At 50.9% G+C, this 22,427-nt stretch overlaps 2 protein-coding genes across 2 annotated transcripts in view; both read right to left on the bottom strand.

The window, feature by feature from the left end:
• LOC308535857 (uncharacterized protein) overlaps window positions 1–8,104 on the bottom strand; it is a 56,381-nt gene extending 48,277 nt beyond the window's left edge. Inside the window, exons 1-7 of the mRNA XM_081114850.1 lie at window positions 7,973–8,104; window positions 7,100–7,229; window positions 6,380–6,511; window positions 4,007–4,135; window positions 3,293–3,425; window positions 2,423–2,551; window positions 1,701–1,833 (exon numbers count right to left, since the gene is read on the bottom strand). The gene's annotated coding sequence lies outside the window, so the exon portion shown is untranslated. The remainder of the gene's footprint in view (window positions 1–1,700; window positions 1,834–2,422; window positions 2,552–3,292; window positions 3,426–4,006; window positions 4,136–6,379; window positions 6,512–7,099; window positions 7,230–7,972) is intronic.
• Window positions 7,876–20,072, bottom strand: LOC308535861 (uncharacterized protein). Its single transcript, XM_081114869.1, has 13 exons — window positions 18,295–20,072; window positions 17,642–17,738; window positions 15,973–16,106; window positions 15,272–15,406; window positions 14,552–14,685; window positions 13,864–13,998; window positions 13,163–13,295; window positions 12,489–12,595; window positions 11,805–11,937; window positions 10,956–11,084; window positions 9,694–9,823; window positions 8,677–8,804; window positions 7,876–8,111 (listed from the first exon to the last, which is right to left on the bottom strand). The coding sequence occupies exons 8-11, from the start codon at window positions 12,523–12,525 to the stop codon at window positions 9,784–9,786; spliced, it is 339 nt and encodes a 112-aa protein (XP_080970995.1). The 5' UTR covers window positions 12,526–12,595; window positions 13,163–13,295; window positions 13,864–13,998; window positions 14,552–14,685; window positions 15,272–15,406; window positions 15,973–16,106; window positions 17,642–17,738; window positions 18,295–20,072; the 3' UTR covers window positions 7,876–8,111; window positions 8,677–8,804; window positions 9,694–9,783.
• Window positions 20,073–22,427: the final 2,355 nt, after the last annotated feature.

Genomic DNA, 22,427 nt, shown 5'->3' with positions numbered 1-22,427 from the left:
AAACCAAGCCAGTGCCCCTCAGGGTACAAAGGGAGAGCACCCGCTGTCTGTGGTCCTCATCGGCTATCTCCGTAAACACTGCCCCGTGGGCAAGGCCACATTCGCATCTGGACACCACATGTTCCCAGGCATAGAGCTCAGGCTCCAACCTGCCAGGAAACCTTGAAGCACCTACAGGGTCTTTCAGAAGTAGCATCCTCAGCAAGGCTCCTTTGGCTCAGGGGTGGAGCCTTGACCCAAGAACCAGAAGGTCATCATGGTTCGATTCCCAGTCAGGGCACATGCCCGGGGTTGCTGGCTCCATCCCCAGTAGAGGGCATGCAAGTGGCAGCCAACTAATACATGTTTCTGCCTTATCACTGATATTTCTACCTGTCTCCCATCCTCTCTGAAATCAATCCTATATAATAAAACCCTAAAAATATGCTAAGTGTCCAGTCATCAGATCGTCCGTTCAACCAATCAAATCATAATATGCTAATAATAAATATGTTAAGGCTGCTCAACCACTTGCTATGATGCACACTGACCACAAGGGCTCAGACGCTCAACTCAGGATTTATCCCCTGGTCGTCAGTGCACTCCCACAGGAGTAGGGCCTCTCTGGCAGAAGCCAGGATCATGGCTGGTGAGCACAGCAGCGGTGGTGAGAGCCTTTCCCGCCTTTTCAGCAGCACTAAGGATGTCCACAACCAGTTTAGGGATTGGGCCTAAGCCTTCAGTGGAACATCCCCTGAGGGCTCCAAGACTGTGAGAGAGTGCAAGCTGGGAGGAGGGACACCATGCTGAGTGCACGAATTTAGTGCACCGGGCCTAGTAAATCTATATTTAAAAAATGAAATAAAATCCATGGGAAGCAGAAGGCCTCCCTCAAAGCAAACAGAGACAGTACGTGGCATGGAAGGACAGGGAGTCCACCTCAACCTGCCCTCCTCTTTCATCCCTGTCCTCGCCATCAAACACCAGCAGCATCACCTCAGAGCTGGGAGCCCTGCAGACCACATGCATGCGGGCGAAGGGAGGGTGTTACGCGTAGGATGTCACAACTGCAGCACCAAGGCCAGCTATCAGCAACGTACCCCCAAAACACCTCAGGGAACTCACTGTTCCTCACCAAGTCCATAGGCCAGAACAGCTATCGCTACCAGCAGGGAAATGGGGCCTAATCAGGAGCCATGAGAGTATTGTCGTTTGGTACCCAGATCAGAGCTGCAGGGGCTACCACGGCAAACGAAAGAAGGCCAACACAGATCGACACACACCATGAGTCCCTGGGGCAAGGCCCCGGCCACACCCTCCAAACTACTCCAGAGGAGGTGCCCGAGGGCCACCGTACCAACACAGCACACACATACCAACCAGAACCGTTCCTTCAGGACCACCCAACCTGGTGGAGGGGCCTGTGACCCTCAGAGAGAACAGGCTGAGATGTGGACGCCCTAGGTGGTGCCTGCACGAGTGTGACAAGGGAAGCTGTCCCTCACTCCTGTCCCTGGGATATGGAGAGTGCTGGACCTCAGTAACCGATGAGAACGACGACGGGTGTAGTTCTCACTCATTTTGTTCAGCTTTTCCAAGGAATGTTGGTTTGGGTTTTTTTTTGGAGGGAGTCATCATCGATCCCAGCACGTTCTGGACACAGGGCCTTGGCCCAGACACAGGGTTCCAATAGGTTGACTTTGGGACAGAGAAAGGCTTACCTTCCTGAGGGCCCCGGGGGCATGAGGCAGACCCGGGGCAACACTTCTTCCAGAACCTGCCCTGTCCGACGCCCAGGTAGAGAGCAAGGCGGTTTCTTCCACGCAGATGAGAGACATTTCATGAGGATGCGACCTGGGGAGTGAAGAAAAACCGCATGCACATTTGAGAAACTCATTCAGCTTTTCAGGTCACATGATCCACACCACCCTTTCCCCAAGTACCGCCTGCACCTGTCCCTCATCCCTCTATCCCTTAGGGGTGAGATGGGCGTGTGTGACACCATGAGGTGGGCAGGTAGGCAGCTGGACTGATGCCCTGGGAGGTGCCTGATGAGTGTGACAAGGGGAAGCTGTCCATCACTCCTGTCCCTGGGGCTCTGAACGTGCTGGATGGACCTCAGTTACCGATGAGAACGACGACGGTTGTAGTTCTCACTCATTTTGTTCAGCTCCAAGGAATGTTGGTTTGGTTTTTTTGGGGGGAATCATCATCGATCCCAGCACGTTCTACAAAATGGAGCTGCTGGAAGGTGGCTCATTGGGTGAGGCAATGACCTCAGAGTCCTCCTGGGTCTGCAGGACCAGGTCCCACCACTGAGCGAGGAACACTCAGTCCATGTCAGAGGGAAACCCCGTGTGCCATTGGGACACCCAAACAAGCCGCCTCCAGCAGCTGCAAACCCACAACCTAATGGCTGAGCGAGGAGCAGAGCATCGCTTACCTTCCTGGGGATCCCGGGTCCACGCCCACTCAGAAACCGTTCCTCGGGGACTCCCGGGGACTCAGGCCATCCAGGAAGACATCGGGCTTCTCGTCTTGGCTGATACAGACTCTGGCGTTGGGGCTGCACCTGAGAAGTGGACACAAATCACAGGGGCTTTTGAGTCCTGTGCCCAGGTCCTCAGGTAAAATCCCTGCCCTCCTCTTCCCTTTCGTGGGCCTTCATCTGATTGTTCCCTAGGCCTGTCCCTGAGGCATGAGTGAGGGCAGGTGTGACTTCCTGTGTGCATGTGGGTTGTAAATATGGAACAGGTGGTTGGTACAAGCCTCCCCATGTTAAAAATGAAGCCCTGAGGGCAGGCTGGTGTGGCTCAGTGGTCCAGCATCGACCAATGAACCATGAGGTCAGGGTTCAATTCCCAGTTAGGGCATAAGCCCAGGTTTCAGTTTTGTTTGCGAGTATTGGGCGGGCAGGAGGCAGACAATCAATAAGTCTCTCTCATCATTGATGTTTATCTCTCTCTCCCTCTCTCATCCTCTCGGAAAATAAAACAAAATATATTTCAAAACGATGCAACTAACACCAAGAAAATGCGCTCTGATGCTGAAAACTGGGAGGGCCTGCATGAGTGTGACAAGGGAAGCTGTCCCTCATTCCTGTCCCTGGGATACGGAATGTGCTGGACCTCAGTAACCGATGAGAACGACGACGGGTGCAGTTCTCACTCATTTTGTTCAGCTTTTCCAAGGAATGTTGGTTTGGGTTTTTTTTTGGAGGGAGTCATCATCGATCCCAGCACGTTCTGGACTCGGGGCCTTAGGTCAGACACACGGTTCCAATAGGTTGACTTTGGGACAGAGAAAGGCTTACCTTCCTGAGCGCCCCGGGGGCATGAGGCAGAACCGGGCAACACTTCTTCCAGGACCCGCCCACGTCCGACCCCCAGGTAGAGAGCAAGGTGGTCCCGTCCATGCAGATTACAGGCCTTTCATGATGACACCACCTGGGGAGTGAAGGGAAACCACATGCACATTTGAGAAACTCATTCAGCTTCTCAGGTCACATGATCCACACCACCTTTCCCCAGTACAGCCTGCACCTGTCCTTCATTCCTCAATCCCTGAGGGGTGAGATGGGCGTGTGTGACACCATGCGGTGGGCAGGTAGGCAGCCGGGCTGATGCCCTGGGCGGTGCCTGATGAGTGTGACAAGGGGAAGCTGTCCCTCACTCCTGTCCCTGGGGCTATGAAGATGCTAGACTTCAGTTTCCGACTAGAATGACGACGGTATGAATTCTCACTCATTTTGTTCAGCTCTAAGGAACGTTGGTTTGTTTTTGGGGGGGAATCATCATCGATCCCAGCACGTTCTAAAAAATGGAGCTGGCGGATGGTGGATCATTGGGTGAGGCAATGACCTCTGAGTCCTCCTGGGCCTGCCGGACCCGGTCCCACCACAGAGCGAGGAACACTCAGTCCATGTCGGAGGGAAACCCCGTGTGCCATCGGGACACCCAAACAAGCCGCCTCCAGCAGCTCCAAACCCACAAGCTAATGGCTGAGCGAGGAGCAGAGCATCGCTTACCTTCTTGGGGGATCCCGGCTCCGCGCCCACTCAGGCCCCTTCCTCGGGGACTTTTGGGGACTCAGGCCATCCAGGCAGATAATGGGCTTCTCATCTTGGCCAATGCAGGCTCTGGTGCTGGGGCTGCACCTGAGAAGTGGACACAAATCACAGGGTCGTTTGAGTCATGTGCTCAGGGCCTCAGAAATGAACCCACCTAATTGCCCCCCCGTCTTACGGGGCCTGTGCATCCCTCACAGTTTCTCTCCCTGAGAAATGAGCGGCCGGTGTGACGCCATGTGTGCAGGTCGGACAGCTGATAGGTCGCATGTGTTGTGGGCAGCAACCTCCTCAAGGGAAACATGAAGCCCTGTGCCCAGGATCCTGGACACGCCCCTTGCCTCCCATCAAACACCGACTGTTTGTTCAACAAACAACAAAACCACAATTTCTTACTTCCCACGAAGTCATAACAAAAAGCACCCGTGTTCTACGAACATGTCAGAAGCCTACATGGCCCTCAACTTGGACATTTTGTCCCTGAAAATGGTCACCGGTCAAATACAGGTACCAGAAACGAGTGGAAGCAGAAACTAACCACCCACACAGAGACGAGCACCATGAACACACGGGCTACATGTATGCAGCCTCCCATAAGGAGACTAGCCACATCGGGCCAGGCAAACTTTCATGCAAACCAAGCCAGTGCCCCTCAGGGTACAAAGGGAGAGCACCCGCTGTCTGTGGTCCTCATCGGCTATCTCCGTAAACACTGCCCCGTGGGCAAGGCCACATTCGCATCTGGACACCACATGTTCCCAGGCATAGAGCTCAGGCTCCAACCTGCCAGGAAACCTTGAAGCACCTACAGGGTCTTTCAGAAGTAGCATCCTCAGCAAGGCTCCTTTGGCTCAGGGGTGGAGCCTTGACCCAAGAACCAGAAGGTCATCATGGTTCGATTCCCAGTCAGGGCACATGCCCGGGGTTGCTGGCTCCATCCCCAGTAGAGGGCATGCAAGTGGCAGCCAACTAATACATGTTTCTGCCTTATCACTGATATTTCTACCTGTCTCCCATCCTCTCTGAAATCAATCCTATATAATAAAACCCTAAAAATATGCTAAGTGTCCAGTCATCAGATCGTCCGTTCAACCAATCAAATCATAATATGCTAATAATAAATATGTTAAGGCTGCTCAACCACTTGCTATGATGCACACTGACCAACAGGGCTCAGATGCTCAACTCAGGATTTATCCCCTGGTCGTCAGTGCACTCCCACAGGAGTAGGGCCTCTCTGGCAGAAGCCAGGATCATGGCTGGTGAGCACAGCAGCGGTGGTGAGAGGCTTTCCCGCCTTTTCAGCAGCACTAAGGATGTCCACAACCAGTTTAGGGATTGGGCCTAAGCCTTCAGTGGAACATCCCCTGAGGGCTCCCAGACTGTGAGAGAGTGCAGGCTGGGAGGAGGGACACCATGCTGAGTGCACGAATTTAGTGCACCGGGCCTAGTAAATCTATATTTAAAAAATGAAATCAAATCCATGGGAAGCAGAAGGCCTCCCTCAAAGCAAACAGAGACAGTACGTGGCATGGAAGGACAGGGAGTCCACCTCAACCTGCCCTCCTCTTTCATCCCTGTCCTCGCCATCAAACACCAGCAGCATCACCTCAGAGCTGGGAGCCCAGCAGACCACATGCATGCGGGCGAAGGGAGGGTGTTACGCGTAGGATGTCACAACTGCAGCACCAAGGCCAGCTATCAGCAACGTACCCCCAAAACACCTCAGGGAACTCACTGTTCCTCACCAAGTCCATAGGCCAGAACAGCTATCGCTACCAGCAGGGAAATGGGGCCTAATCAGGAGCCATGAGAGTATTGTCGTTTGGTACCCAGATCAGAGCTGCAGGGGCTACCACGGCAAACGAAAGAAGGCCAACACAGATCGACACACACCATGAGTCCCTGGGGCAAGGCCCCGGCCACACCCTCCAAAGTACTCCAGAGGAGGTGCCCGAGGGCCACCGTACCAACACAGCACACACATACCAACCAGAACCGTTCCTTCAGGACCACCCAACCTGGTGGAGGGGCCTGTGACCCTCAGAGAGAACAGGCTGAGATGTGGACGCCCTAGGTGGTGCCTGCACGAGTGTGACAAGGGAAGCTGTCCCTCACTCCTGTCCCTGGGATATGGAGAGTGCTGGACCTCAGTAACCGATGAGAACGACGACGGGTGTAGTTCTCACTCATTTTGTTCAGCTTTTCCAAGGAATGTTGGTTTGGGTTTTTTTTTGGAGGGAGTCATCATCGATCCCAGCACGTTCTGGACACAGGGCCTTGGCCCAGACACACGGTTGCAACAGGTTGACTTTGGGACAGAGAAAGGCTTACCTTCCTGAGCGCACCGGGGGCATGAGGCAGACCCGGGGAACACTTCTTCCAGAACCTGCCCTGTCCGACGCCCAGGTAGAGAGCAAGGCGGTTTCTTCCACGCAGATGAGAGACATTTCATGAGGATGCGACCTGGGGAGTGAAGGAAAACCGCATGCAAATTTGAGAAACTCATTCAGCTTTTCAGGTCACATGATCCACACCACCTTTCCCCAGGTACCGCCTGCACCTGTCCCTCATCCCTCTATCCCTTAGGGGTGAGATGGGCGTGGGAGACACCATGAGGTGGGCAGGTAGGCAGCTGGGCTGATGCCCTGGTCGGTGCCTGATGAGTGTGACAAGGGGAAGCTGTCCCTCACTCCTGTCCCTGGGGCTCTGAACGTGCTGGATGGACCTCAGTTACCGATGAGAACGACGACGGTTGTAGTTCTCACTCATTTTGTTCAGCTCCAAGGAATGTTGGTTTGGTTGTTTTGGGGGGAATCATCATCGATCCCAGCACGTTCTACAAAATGGAGCTGGCTGATGGTGGCTCATTGGGTGAGGCAATGGCCTCGGAGTCCTCCTGGGCCTGCAGGACCCGGTCCCACCACTGAGCGAGGAACACTCAGTCCATGTCGGAGGGAAACCCCGTGTGCCATCGGGACACCCAAACAAGCCGCCTCCAGCAGCTCCAAACTCACAAGCTAATGGCTGAGCGAGGAGCAGAGCATCGCTTACCTTCCTGGGGGATCCCGGATCCGCGCCGACTCAGGCACCCTTCCTCGTTGACTCCCGGGGACTCACGCCATCCAGGCAGACAACGGGCTTCTCGTCTTGGCTGATACAGAACCTGGCATTGGGTCTGCACCTGAGAAGTGGACACAAATCACAGGGTCGTTTGAGACATGTGCCCAAGTCCTCAGGTAAAATCCCTGCCCTCCTCTTCCCTTTCATGGACCTTAATCTGTTTGTTCCCTAGGCCTGTCCCTGAGGCACGAGTGAGGGCAGGTGTGACTTCCTGTGTGCAGGTGGGTTGCAAATATGGATGCAGGTGGTTGGTAAAGACTTCCCCACGTTAAAAATGAAGCCCTCTGGGCAGGCTGGTGTGGCTCAGTGGTCCAGCATCGACCAATGAACCATGAGGTCAGGGTTCAATTCCCAGTTAGGGCACATGCCCAGGTTGCAGTCTTGTTTGCGAGTAGTGGGCGTGCAGGAGGCAGACAATCAATAAGTCTCTCTCATCATTGATTTTTACCTCTCTCTCTCCCTCTCATATCCTCTCTGAAAATAAAACAAAATATATTTTAAAAGAGGCACCTAACTCTAAGAAAATGCGCTCTGATGCTGAAAACTGGGAGGGCCTGCATGAGTGTGACAAGGGAAGCTGTCCCTCACTCCTGTCCCTGGGATACGGAATGTGCTGGACCTCAGTAACCGATGAGAACGACGACGGGTGCAGTTCTCACTCATTTTGTTCAGCTTTTCCAAGGAATGTTGGTTTGGTTTTTTTTTTTGGAGGGAGTCATCATCGATCCCAGCACGTTCTGGACACAGGGCCTTAGGTCAGACACACGGTTCCAATGGCTGACCTTGGGACAGAGAAAGGCTTACCTTCCTGAGCGCCCCGGGGGCATGAGGCAGAACCGGGCAACACTTCTTCCCGGACCCACCCACGTCGACCCCCAGGTAGAGAGTAAGGTGGTCCCGTCCAGGCAGATGACAGGCCTTTCATGATGGCGCCACCTGGGAACTGAAGGGAAACCACATGCACATTTGAGAAACTCATTCAGCTTTTCAGGTCCCATGAACCACACCACTCTTTACCCAGGTACAGCCTGCACCTGTCCTTCATCCCTCTATCCCGTAGGGGTGAGATAGGCATCAGTGGCACCATGAGCAGGGCAGGTAGGCATCTGGGTGCCTTCATAAGTGTGCCAAGGGGAAGCTGTCCCTCACTCCTGTCCCTGGGGCTCTGAACGTGCTGGATGGACCTCAGTTACCGATGAGAACGACGACAGTATGAGTTCTCACCCATTTTGTTCAGCTCCAAGGAATGTTGGTTTGGTTTTTTGGGGGGAATCCTCATCAATCCCAGTACATTCTAAAAAATGGAGCTGGCGAATGGTGGCTCATTGGGTGAGGCAATGACCTCAGAGTCCTCCTGGGCCTGCAGGACCCGGTCCCACCACTGAGCGAGGAACACTCAGTCCATGTCGGAGGGAAACCCCGTGTGCCATTGGGACACCCAAACAAGCCGCCTCCACAGCTCCAAACCCACAAGCTAATAGCTCAGTGAGGAGCAGACCATCACTTACCTTCCTAGGGATCCCGGCTCCAACCCACTCAGGCCCCCTTCCTTGAGGACTCCCTGAGACTCGGGCCATCCTGGAAGACGACTGGCTTCTAGTCTTGGCTGATGCAGACCCTGGCGCTGAGGCTGCACCTGAGAAGTGGCCACAAATCACAGGGGCGTTTGAGTCCTGTGCCCAGGTCGTCAGGTAAAATCGCTGCCTTACTCTTCCGTTTCGTGGGCCTTCATCTGACTGTGCCTACACCTGTCCCTGAGGCACGAGTGAGGGAAGGTGTGACTTCCTGTGTGCAGGTGGGTTGCAAATATGGATGCACGTGCTGGGTAAGGGCCTCCCCATGTTAAAAATGAAGCCCTGTGGGCAGGCTGGTGTGGCTAAGTGGTCCAGCATCGACCAATGAACCAGGAGGTCAGGGTTCAATTCCCAGTTAGGGCACATGCCCAGGTTACAGTCTTGTTTGCGAGTATTGGGTGTGCAGGAGGCAGACAATCAATAACTCTCTCTCATCATTGATGTTTATCCCTCTCTCTCCCTCACTCATCCACTCTGAAAATAAAAAGATAATATATTTTAAAACGAGTCACCTAACTCTAAGAAAATGCTCTCTGATGCTGAAAACTGGGAGGTGCCTGCATGAGTGTGACAAGGGAAGCTGTCCCTTACTCCTGTGCCTAGGATACGGAACGTGCTGGATGGACCTCAGTAACCGATGAGAACGACGACGGGTGTAGTTCTCACTCATTTTGTTCAGCTCCAAGGAATGTTGGTTTGGTTTTTTTGGGGGAATCATCATCGATCCCAGCACATTCTAAAAGATGGAGCTGCTGGAAGGTGTCATACTGGGTGCGGCAATGACCTCGGAGTCCGCCAGGGCCTGCAGGACCAGGTCCTACCACTGAGCAAGGAACACTCAGTCCATGTCGGAGGGAAACCGCATGTGCCATCGGGACACCCAAGCAAGCCGCCTCCAGCAGCTCCAAACCCACAAGCTAATGGCTGAGCGAGGAGCAGAGCATCGCTTACCTTCCTGGGGGTTCGGTGCTCCGTGCCCGCTCAGGCACCCTTCCTCGGTGACTCCTGGGGATTTAGGCCATCTGGGCAGACATCAGGTTTCTAGTCTTGTCCGATCCAGGCTCTGGCGCTGGGGCTGCACCTGAGAGGTGGACACAAATCACAGGGACGTTTGAGTCATGTGCCCAGGTCGTCAGGTAAAATCCCTGCCCTCCTCTTCCCTTTCGTGGGCCTTCATCTGATTGTCCCTAGGCCTGTCCCTGAGGCACGAGTGAGGGCAGCTGTGACTTCCAGTGTGCAGGTGGGTTGCAAACATGGATTCAGGTGGTTGGTACAGGCCTCCCCATGTTAACACATTGTATGCGTGAAACGTGTTTACACGTTTTACGTATTTATACGTTCTACCAGTGTAGTAGAGCGCGGAACACGTATTAATACGTTTTTTATAGACCAGCGGTACAATGCGGGTAACGTATAAATACGTAAACTAAAGTTATTGTAATTTTAGTCAACGTTGCCATTTGTGCAAAAAATTAGCAAAAATGGCCGGCGCCACCTGTTAGGGCGCGATAAAAACTACCCGCAAACAATGTGTTAAAAATGAAGCCCTGTGGGCAGGCTGGTGTGGCTCAGTGGTCCAGCATCGACCAATGAACCAGGAGGTCAGGGTTCAATTCCCAGTTAGGGCACATGCCCAGGTTGCAGGCTTGTTTGCGAGTAGTGGGCGTGCAGGAGGCAGACAATCAATAAGTCTCTCTCATCATTGATGTTTTTATCTCTCTCTCTCCCTCTCCCATCCTCTCTGAAAATAAAAAGAAAATATATTTTAAAAAGAGGCAACTGACTCCAAGAAAATTCGCTCTGATGCTGAAAACTGGGAGGGCCTGCACGAGTGTGACAAGGGAAGCTGTCCCTCACTCCTGTCCCTGGGATACGGAATGTGCTGGACCTCAGTAACCGATGAGAACGACGACGGTTGGAGTTCTCACTCATTTTGTTCAGCTCCAAGGAATGTTGGTTTGGTTTTTTTGGGGGGAATCATCATCGATCCCAGCACGTTCTACAAAATGGAGCTGCTGGAAGGTGTCATACTAGGTGCGGCAATGACCTCAGAGTCCTTCAGGGCCTGGAGGACTAGGTCCCACCACTGAGCAAGGAACACTCAGTCCATGTCAGAGGGAAACTCCTTGTGCCATCGGGACACCCAAACAAGCCGCCTCCACAGCTCCAAACTCACAAGCTAATGGCTGAGCAAGAAGCAGAGCATCGCTTACCTTCCTGGGGATTCCTGGCTCCGCGCCCGCTCAGGCCCCTTCCTCAGTGACTCCCTGGGACTCGGGCCATCCAGGCAGAGAACTGGCTTCTCATCTTGGCCAATGCAGACCCTGGCGCTGGGGCTGCACCTGAGAAGTGGACACAAATCACAGGGGCATTTGAGTCATGTGCCCAGGTCGTCAGGTAAAATCGCTGCCCTCTTCTTTCCTTGGTGGGCCTTCATCTGATTGTCCCCTAGGCCTGTCCCTGAGGCACGAGTGAGGGCAGGTGTGACTTCCTGTGTGCGGGTGGGTTACAAATATGGATGCACTTGGGGGGGGGAGCGAGGCCCCTGGATGGGAAAAAGGAAGCCTTGCAGGCAGGCTGGTGTAGTTCAGTGGTTGAGCGAGGTCAGGGTTCGAGCGAGCACATGGGCATACTGTGGGCTCGATCCCCAGTAGGGGGTTTGCAGGAGGCAACCAATCAATGATTGTCTCTCATCATTGATGTTTCTTTCTCTCTTTCTCTCTTCCTCTCTGAAATTAATAAATAAATATTTTTTAAGAAAGGGCAACCAACACCAAAAAAATCATCTCTGATGCTGAAACAATGGGAGGGTCTGCATGAGTGTGACAAGGGAAGCTGTCCCTCACTCCTGTCCCTGGGGTACGGAACTTGCTGGACCTCAGTTACCGATGAGAACGACGACGGGTGTAGTTCTCACTCATTTTGTTCAGCTTTTCCAAGGAATGTTGGTTTGGGTTTTTTTTTGGAGGAAGTCATCATCGATCCCAGCACGTTCTGGACATAGGGCCTTCGCTCAGACAAAGGGTTCCAATTGGTTGACCTTGGGACAGAGAAAGGCTTACCTTCCTGAGTGCCCCGGGGGCATGAGGCAGAACCGGGCAACACTTCTTGCAGGACCCGCCCATGTCCAATCCCCAGGTGGAGAGCAAGGTGGTTTCTTCCAGGTGGAAGACAGTCCTTTTGTGACGACGCGACCTGGGGAGTGAGGAGAAACCACATGCACATTTGAGAAACTCATTCAGGCTCTTAGGTCACATGATCCACACCAACCTTTCCCCAGGTACAGCCTGCACCTGTCCTGCATCCCTCTATCCCTTAGTGGTGATGATAGGAGTGTGTGACACCATGAGGTGGGTAGGTTGGCAGCTGGGCTGATGCCCTGGGAGGGCCTGCATGAGTGTGACAAGGGGAAGCTGTCCCTCACTCCTGTCCCTTGGGCTCTGAACGTGCTGGACCTAAGTTACTGATGAGAACAACGACGGTATGAGTTCTCATTTTGTTCCGCTTTTCAAGGAATGCATCTTTGGCGTCATCATCGATCTAACTACATTCTAAAATCTTAGGGTGGTGTTTTGGCTCATTGGGTGAGGCAGGGACCCCAGAGTCCTCCAGGGGCCTGCGGGATGCAGATCCCAACACTGAGCTAGAGGAATACTCAATCCACTTTTGGAGGGAAACCCCGTGTGCCATTCCAACTCCCCAAATCAGAAAACTGATTTCTCCACTTGGAGCACGGAAATGCTTACCTTCCTCAGCGATCCTCGACTTCCAGGACTCCCCCATCACATCCGTCAACAAAGGAAAGGAAGGTCATGTCTTCATTGCTGACGGTGAGTCTACATGGCCACTCCTCCTGGGAAGTGTACAAAAACCACATGGCCAATTGAGAAATGGACCCAGGTAACCACATCTAGGCCTACATTCTCCCCAGGTAAGACCTGTCTATCAGGTTCCTCTATCCCTGACCAATGACTTGCAGGTGTGTGTGTACCATGAGGTTAGCCAGGTAGGCAGCATTGCCAACACTCTAGGTGGTGCCTGCATGACAGTGACAAGGGAAGCTGTCCCTCACTCCTCCTGTCCCTGGGGCTCTGAACGTGCTGGACCTCAGGTACCGATGAGAACGACGACGGTTGTAGTTCTCACTCATTTTGTTCAGCCCAAGGAATGTTGGTTTGGGTTTTTTGGGGGGAATCATCATCGATCCCAGCACGTTCTGTGAAGCCAGAAGTCTAGGTGAGGCTGCCGAGGCAGCTCACCTCGTGAGCCAATGACCTCAGGGTCCGAAAGCAAGAGGGACAGTCCATCCACTCTTGAAGCTCAACCCCACAGGCCACTGTGGACACGTGGACAGGCTGCCTCTAGCACATCGACAAACTCCCCAAGCAAATGACAGATTGTGGGAAAGAGGAATGCTTACCTTCCTGCGGGATCCACAGGCGGGGTGCACACCCAGGACACACGGCTTCCAGGACTCCCGCACGCCGCCCATCATCAAAGGAAAGCATGGTCTTCTCTTCATGCCTGATACAGAGTCTACACGGCCACTACACCTGGGAAGTGTAGAGAAATCACATGCACAGTTGAGAAATGGACCCAGGTGACAATATCCATGTCAACATACTCCCCAGGTAAGACCTATCAAGTATCTCTATTCCTGACCTGTGACTCCAGGCGCATGTGATATACCATGAGGTTGGGCAGGTAGGCAGCTGTGCCGACACTCTAGGACCTAGAGTGTGACAAGGGGAAGCTGTCCCTCACTCCTCCTGTCCCTGTGGCATTCAATATGCTGGACCTCAATTTTTGATGAGAACGACGACAGTATGAGTTCTCACTCACTTTGTTCAGCTTTCCAAGGAATGCATTTTTGGGGTCATCATCAATCTGAGCACGTGCTAAAATGTGAGCAAGGCCGGTGTTACGGCTCACTGGGTGAGGCAGTGACCTCAGAGTCCTCCAGGGGCCTGTGGGATGCAGATCCCAACATTGAGCAGGAGGAATACTCAGTGACTTGTTGGAGGGAAACCCCGTGTGCCATTCCAACACCCAAACCTGTGACTCTAGCAACTCCCCAAATCAGAAAATTAATTTCTCCACTTGGAGCAGGAAAATGCTTACCTTCCTCAGGGATCCACAGGCAGCGTGCACACCCAGGGACACTCAGCTTCTAGGACTCCTGCAAGCCACCCATCAACAACGGAAAGGAAGGTCATGTCTTCATTACTGATCGCGAGTCTACAAGGACCACTCCACCTGGGAAGTGTACAAAGACCACATGCACAGTTGAGAAATGGACCCAGTTAACCATATCCAGGCCTACATTCTTCCCAGGTAAGACCTATCTATCAAGTCCCTCTATCCCTGACCAGTGTATGAGGCACCATGAGGTGGGCAGGTAGGTAACTCTGCTCACACTCTAGGTGGTGCCTGCATGAGAGTGACAAGGGGACGCTGTCCCTCACTCCTGTCCCTGGGGCTCTGAACGTGCTGGACCTCAGGTACCGATGAGAACGACGACGGTTGTAGTTCTCACTCATTTTGTTCAGCCCAAGGAATGTTGGTTTGGTTTTTTTTGGGGGAATCATCATCGATCCCAGCACGTTCTGTGAAGCCAGAAGTCTAGGTGAGGCTGCCGAGGCAGCTCACCTCGTGAGCCAATGACCTCAGGGTCCAAAAGCAAGAGGGACAGTCCATCCACTCTTGAAGCTCAACCCCACAGGCCACTGTGGACACGTGGACAGGCTGCCTCTAGCACATCGACAAACTCCCCAAGCAAATGAGAGATTGTGGGAAAGAGGACGCTCACCTTCCTGCGGGATCCACAGGCCGGGTGCACACCCAGGACACACGGGTTCCAGGACTCCCGCACGCCGCCCGTCATCAAAGGAGAGGAAGGTGGTCTCTTCACAGCTGATGGGGAGCCGTGGGCGGCCACTGCACCTGGGAAGTGCACAGAAATCCCATGCACATTTGAGAAATGGACCCAGGTAACAATATCCAGGCCAACCTCTCCCCAGGTAAGCTGTGCACCTGTCTATCAAGTCCCTCTATCCCTTAGGAGTGACTGGGTGCAAGGGTGACACCATGAGGTGGGCAGGTATGCCGCTGACACCTTGGGAGGTGGCTGATGAGTGTGACAAGGGAAGCTGTCCCTCACTCCTGTGCCTGGGATACGGAACGTGCTGGACCTCAGGTACCGATGAGAACGACGACGGGTGTAGTTCTCACTCATTTTGTTCAGCTTTTCCAAGGAATGTTGGTTTGGCTGGCTTTTTTTTTGAGGGAGTCATCATCGATCCCAGCACGTTCTGGGGTGCAGGTCATAGTAGTGAGGCAGGCTGGATGGCTCACCTAGTGAGCCATTGGCATCAGCGCCATCTAGTGGCCTGGACATACACAACCAAGCCAGGGAACAAGGGGGACACTCAGTCCATTCTTGGAGGGAACCTACTGGGGATTCATGGACGGGCCTAGCAGGTCTAGTACCTCTACAGTGATGCTGGGACTGGTAGAGAGGAATGCTTACCTTCCTGAGGGATCCACAGGCAGGGTGCACACCCAGGGACACACATCTTCCAGGACGCCCACACACCTCCCATCATCAAAGGAAAGGATTATCTTCTCTTCATGGCTGATGCAGAGTCTCGCACAGCCAGTCCACCTGGGAAGTGTAGAGAAATCACATGCACAGTTGAGAAATGGAACCAGGTGACAATATCGAGGCCAACATTCTCCCCAGGTAACACCTGTCTATCAGGTACCTCTATCCCTGACCAGTGATTACAGGTGTATGAGGCACCATGAGGTGGGCAGGTAGGCAGCTGTGCCAACAATCTAGGTGGTGCCTGCATGAGAGTGACAAGGGGACGCTGTCCCTCACTCCTCCTGTCCCCGAGGCTCTGAACGTGCTGGACCTCAGGTACCGATGAGAACGACGACGGTTGTAGTTCTCACTCATTTTGTTCAGCCCAAGGAATGTTGGTTTGGTTTTTTTTGGGGGAATCATCATCGATCCCAGCACATTCTGTGAAGCCAGAAGTCTAGGTGAGGCTGCTGAGGCAGCTCACCTCGTGAGCCAATGACCTCAGGGTCCGAAAGCAAGAGGGACAGTCCATCCACTCTTGAAGCTCAACCCCACAGGCCACTGTGGACACGTGGACAGGCTGCCTCGAGCACATCGACAAACTCCCCAAGCAAATGAGAGATTGTGGGAAAGAGGACGCTCACCTTCCTGCGGGATCCACAGGCCGGGTGCACACCCAGGACACAAGGGTTCCAGGACTCCCGCACGCCGCCCGTCATCAAAGGAGAGGAAGGTGGTCTCTTCACAGCTGATGGGGAGCCGTGGGCGGCCACTGCACCTGGGAAGTGTAGAGAAATCCCAAGCACAGTTGGTAAAGGTACCCAGATTGTCAAGTAACAGTGGGTGAGAAAAACTCAGTTTGTCTATTCCTAAAATATTGAAAACCAAGCCTCAGGTCACAAAATATCCTGCCAAGAAATAGACAGACTTAATTCTTACTGATGTAAGTTGTAATGTTAGTAACATGAGCAACAAATAATGATTAAGGAGCAAACCTATGAAATCTCCTGATCTCTCTACTTGATGAACACATGTGACTGATCTTCGTGAGGCCCCAATATGGAATATTGAATTTTTGTTTGTTTGTTTTAAGGAAAAATGAAAGGCTTTGTGGGTTTCATTTAAAATCTTCTGGACATTAGAAGGATCTCATAAATTTAACATATAATTTTCCACATCCAAAGAACTCATGTCAATCCAATAAATTCAATTTAAAAATAAAATAATTGTCCTGGCTGGTTATGCTCAGTGGATAGAGCGTCAGCCTGCGAACTGAAGGGTCCTGGGTTTGATTCCAGTCAACGGCACATGCCAGGGTTGCGCAGGGCTCGATCCCCAGTAAGGGGGCGTGCAAGAGGCAGCCGATCCATGATTCTCTCATCATTGATGTTTCCATCTCTCTCTCCCTCTCCCTTCCTCTCTGAAATCAATAAAAATATATTTTAAAAAATAAATAAAAATAATTTTTTTAACTAATTAAAGTCAAATCTCAGTGATGAGAAGAGTATCAATGATTCATCATGATGTATGAATCTGACCATATGCTCTTAAGTCATGGGTCAACATTCTGAAACCTAAGAATCTGTTAGGAAAACTCCCAAACATAGCTTATTCTCACAAAAGGATATTTCACTGCAATCCAGAATTGTGTAAAAAAAAAAAAATCAACAATTTCCTAAAACTTTACACTTGTCAGTCTACTCAATACTCATACAAAATAAAAATTTAGCCCTAACTAGTTTGGCTCAGTGGATAGAGTGTTGGTCTGCGGATCAAAGGGTTCCAGATTAGACTCACGTCCAGGGCACGTACGTTGGTTGCAGGCAGCCCAGGCCCTGGTTGGGCACCTGCAGGAGGCAATCAATTGATGTGTTTCCCTCACCTCACATTGATGTTTCTGTCTTTTTAAAAATATATATATTTTTATTGATTTCAGAGAGAAAGGGAGAGGGAGAGAGAGATAGAAACATCCATGATGAGAGAGAGAGTCATTGATCGGCTGCCTCCTGCACGCCCCCTACTGGGGATCGAGCCCGCAACCTGGGCATGTGCCCTTGGCCGGAATCGAACCTGGGACCCTTCAGTCCGCAGGCTGAGGCTCTATCCACTGAGCCACACAGGTTATGGTTCTCTGCGTCTTTCCCTCTCTCTTCCACTCTACCTAAAAAAATCAATGGAAAAAATATCCTCGGGTGAGGATGAACAAAAAATAAACTAAAAATTCACATTCAGAAACGAGGGTGAAGACAATCGCTACAGAAAGGGTACATTATTAAGGTAAGACCCAGGGAACCACTGGAAAGATGCACACACCTGCAGACGTGGCCTGGAGCCCGTGACCGGCATCTCAGAGGATCCGGGTGCGCCCCTCACCTCCATTTGCTGAAGTGGAGGACCTCACTCAGCCCGTCTGAATGCAAAAGAAACAGAAGAAAACAAACAAAAAATATAATCTCGGAAAATACTCGACAGTAAAGACAACAAAGCACTAACAACATGTAGTCTATCGCCAGTAAGTAGCACACGCGTGCCTGGGCTTTCTACTTTCCCCACAACACCCAGGAGGCGTTCCGCACCCTTCTCAGTTCCACGTTCCAGGTTTTTATTTAACAAAGGAAAGAGTCAAGAATGAAGATCCCGCCAGGCCAGTGTGGCTCAGTTGGTTGAGCCAAGAGGTCACCCATGAACCAAGAGGTTTTGGGCTCCTTCCCCAGTAAGGGGGGCGTGCAGGAGACAGCCAATCGGCGTTTCTCTCTCCCTCTCTCTCTGCCATCAATAAAAACAAAAAGGTGTTCCCTCTTTGGATGGTTCCTGGCGGAAGCAACTATTGTGATTATTGTCAAATGTTCATTTTTAGTATCTTGCCATGATGCTGACTAGCATTCTGTTGTCAAGAACTTGACTTTTGACCCTGTTTATCCATTCATTATTCCTATGTTCATTTAGCAACATTGTCAATATCTCACCAGTTGCCTCGTCCTTGAAGAGTTTCATCATCGCGTCCAAACGTGCCTAGATTGCTCCAAATTCAAAGCCAGAGCTGGCGCACGGCTTGGAACCCGTCACTCCTCCTGGCCCGATGTCACCTGACCCATCACGACTGCTCTCTCCGGTTCTTCTCTTCCTCCTTCGGCTTTCTCTAGATAAGACACTGTGAGCTTCTCCTATCGTTCATGTCCCTCAGAAGAACAGGAGATAAAAAGGAGTTAGTGGCAGCACCTTCCTGACGTATATAAACCCGTCAAGTGTCTAAATATCATGGGGTGAAACTTACCTCTGGATTCCCTGGTGATCATGGGGGCCAACACTTCACCTGCTGGATCAGACTTCCCCATTCATTGTCCTTGCAAGGCGCAACATGTTACGTTCAGAAAAGTGCTGGAATGAAGACAGAGCACTGGGGACGGGGACGGGGGGCGGGGGGTGTTGAATAATTATGGAAAACATACACCAAGGGGCTAGGGAATCCCAGACCGCGTGGTCATAAAGCACCATCGGAAAAATATTCCTACAGATGACGACATGGAAGTTGTGTCACTAGGGTGGGGGCACGCCCCTCGCTATCTGCAGTACTGGCGCTGGCATTGCGTCATCGTGTCTATTCCGAAGTTGGTTTTCTCCCCTTTAGTGATACTCCTCTTATTGGCCATTTCTCCTGGGCTTCGACCTGTGTCCCCATGGCACCCGGTGCTCGATGGCCTGTTCTCCTGAGGAGCCCAGGGGCCCTTTTCCTAAGCACGGGCGCCCCCTAGCTGTAGCGGTTGTTCTTTGTAACTGGACGCCACAAAATTGGGCACAAATCAATGCCCCGTTCCTGTCTCTCTCCTGTTCCCGGCACATCTCAATACTTAGACCTCTTAGCCCGAGGGACTGCACTTGAGAATTCTCAGGGGTCTGACCCTAAAGGCAAAGGGAGACCGAACATGACCTCGGAAATGTGCGTTTCTCCCCAAAGCGTGGTTTCACGCCACTGATTTAGCAAAATAGTAGTATTTTTCATTATCACCTTCCAGAGGTTGTGACGTTAGGTGGGTTGTAGTCAGTTGTGGCTAACAGGGCGAAGTACATCGTCAAACCCAACCTCAAACTTAACCTCTATTTTTTTTAAAAAAAGGGATAATGGTGATTATAAGTATTCAATGAGGTAATCCATGAAATAGTGTTTATCTCAGCATGTGGTACATCTAAGAACTCAATTAAGTGCTATCTATGTGATTGAAATACATATTTTTGAAACGGCACACATCACTCCCACAAATAGAACAGTAAAAAATGACCAGAACTCAAACTATCGCCATTTTTGAATGTTCTTCCTATAAAGTTAGTTTATTGACCATATCCGAAGAAGCGCATACATATATCATTTCACATGAACAAAACACAATGTTGAAGCCTGAAACACAGTAACTCAATCACTGGTGGGAAAATAAGCTTTTGAAAAAGAAAAAACACACCTGGATTTTCATATCAATTACTTTGAACACACATTACTATTAAGTAACTGGATACAAGCCAATTGGATAAATGACTCGTCACTAAGTCTCCAAGCATAGCAACGGGATTAACAGGTTACTCACAAGTTCACAAGTATAACGAAGGCTGTGGGGTGTACCCTTGAGTTTACACACATTTTTGAACAATACCTATTACATCCTATAGGTAAAATTTCTAAGACTAAAATTGGGAGTCAAAATGTGCTAATTTCCATCCAATACCTATTTCCCAGGGTAACATACCAGGAGTCCAAATTTCTCCACACTTGGTACCTCTTAATCTAATAGGTGAAAAATGACAACCCATGGTAGATTTGTTTCCTTGTGTGTGTGCCTATCTGTGTGCACACACGTGTATTTGCTTCATCACTATTTGTAATTATTAGTCGATAGCTGTAATTACTTCATCATCAAGATGGGTGTGGTTGGGCATCGTTTTATATGCTCTTGGCCATTCACAATACTTTTTCTTTTAGGAGCTGAGCACTTATGGGCTTGGCAGCACTGATACTGGCTGGGATGCTTGCCTTTTTTAGAATTAATTTGCGGGTAGTTTTTCATAGAAGATTAGCCCTAACTTGGTCGTCTACGTTTCAAGGAACCATACATCTATAGTTTAGTTGACTGTCAGATAAGAAGTAGTCCCGTTTCATTTTAAGCTAAGCAGGTTGTTGGTTCTCTTTCTCTCCCCGGAACCCTCCAATGCAGGTAACAAACAAACGAGCCGACTTGGAAAAAAACAGCTTCATTGGGCTCAACATGGCATCCGTCGGCTGCATTCCAAGAGAAGGCTATTTCTCGATTTCTCCTAAGATCACAGGACTAGGAATATGTCTCAGTCAGGGTAACAAAAATGGCAACAACTCCCCTTTTTCCTGAGGGACAGTTTCTCTTAGGTGGTGACTGTGAATCGCCCCTTGGGAACCTTGAGGCGCACCCACAAATACTGGGGGCCATGGAGAAAAAAAGGCTTGGACCGTCACAAGGGTGGAGCGATAACCAGGAACTTGGGACAGGGCCGATGGCCAAGGTTCATCTCCTACGTCGGACCATTCTGTCAAGACTTGGGAGGGGACTTCGTTACCTAACCCATAGAAACAACAGGAGAGATTCGAGGACCATTAAGCAACCGATGACCATATGTTCCAAACAAAAGGCCAACCTCCAGACACAGATCTGAATAAAATGGCAGGAAGGGACTTCCCTGGTTCAGAGTGTAAAATCAGATGCCTAACCTGGTGAGAGTTGAAAGGGAGATGCGTAAAAAGGCTCACTGAGGTCAGAAGAGCAATGCAGAGACATGACGAGAGGGGCCCACCGCGGCGGAAGTTTTTAAGTATCAAACAGAAATCTCAGAACTAAAGAGCCCTACGACTACGCGGAGACGTTCGAGAGAGGGGTTCAACAGCAGAGTAGATGATGTGGAAGAAAGGATGGGCGCAAGACAGGGGCCGGGGAATTCATCCAATCGGAGAGGCCAAAAGAAAAAAAAAATGGCATGAAAAGTGAAGACAGCTTAAGGGATTTTAGGGGACACCAATGGACTCATGCACACATCACAGCAGTCCAGGAGGAGAGATACAGGAAGGGGCCGCAGGGCTATTTACATTAGTATTGGCTACAGAACACAACCCTTATAAGAAAGAGGCATTCCCGTTCGGGAATCCTGAAGGCACTGAGAAAGAGGACTCCGAGGAGGCCCGACACCAAGATGTATTCTAATCAGTTAGTCACAAGCGAAAGAGTCGCAGAGAATCTTAAAAGCAGCAAGAGGAAGCAACTTGTTCAGACCAGCAGCACGGTCCTCAGCGGAAGTGTTGCAGAACAGGAAGGCAGCGGGATGACGTAGACAAAGTGCTGAAAGAAAACACTGCCAACCAAGATCACTCTAGCCCACAAGGTCAATTTTCATCCCTAAAACAGGGGGAACCACCAACGGGTCAAAGAAGAAACCAAGACATAAAAACCATCTCGAGGCGAGCAAAAACATCACGTACCAAAACGTACGGTACGCAGCAAACATAGCTCTAAGCAAGAAGTTTATTGTAATAAACACCTACATTAAGAAAAATATCTCAAACAAACTAAGTTCACATCAAGAAACTACAAAAAAATAAAAACAAAGGAATCCCAAAGTTAGCAGAAGAAAGAAAGTAACAAAGAGGGTGGAGGCGGCCGGGGAGAAGTCCATGGCGGGGGGGGGGGGGGGGGGGGAGGAGATTTATGTAATACTTTAAACAATAAAGAATTTAAATAATAAAAAAAAGAAAGTAACAAAGATGAGAGCAGGAAAAAAAAAATAAGAGAGACTAAAAAGATAATAAAGCCCTAGCCAGTTTGGCTCAGTGGATAGAGTGTCAGCCTGAGGACCAAAGGGTCCTGGGTTCGATTCTGGTCAAGGGCACGTACCTCGGTTTCAGGCTCCTCCCCGGCCCGGGCCCTGGTTGAGGCTCGTGCAGGAGGCAACCAATCAATCGATATGTTTCTCTCATTTCGATATTTCTCTGTGTCTTTCCCCCTCTCTTCCACTCTCTCTAAAAATCAATGGAAACATATCCTTGGGTGAGGATTAAAAAAAAGAAAAAGATAATAAAAAAGATCAATGA

The sequence above is a fragment of the Myotis nattereri genome (genome assembly GCF_964212035.1).
Source record: "Myotis nattereri genome assembly, chromosome: 21".
NCBI classification, from domain to species: Eukaryota; Metazoa; Chordata; class Mammalia; order Chiroptera; family Vespertilionidae; genus Myotis; species Myotis nattereri.
Note: the sequence above shows the minus strand (reverse complement) of the source record. Positions and strands in the feature narration are given on the sequence as shown.

Coding starts and splice junctions, on each gene's coding strand:
- LOC308535861 (XM_081114869.1), bottom strand. CDS start 12,525: ATGGGGGAGTCCTGGAAGTCGAGGATCGCTGAGGAAG. Junction 11,938..12,488: donor GTCGAGGATCGCTGAGGAAG/GTAAGCATTTCC, acceptor CTCACTCCCCAG/GTCGCGTCGTCACAAAAGGA. Junction 11,085..11,804: donor CCCCCGGGGCACTCAGGAAG/GTAAGCCTTTCT, acceptor TCCACTTCTCAG/GTGCAGCCCCAGCGCCAGGG.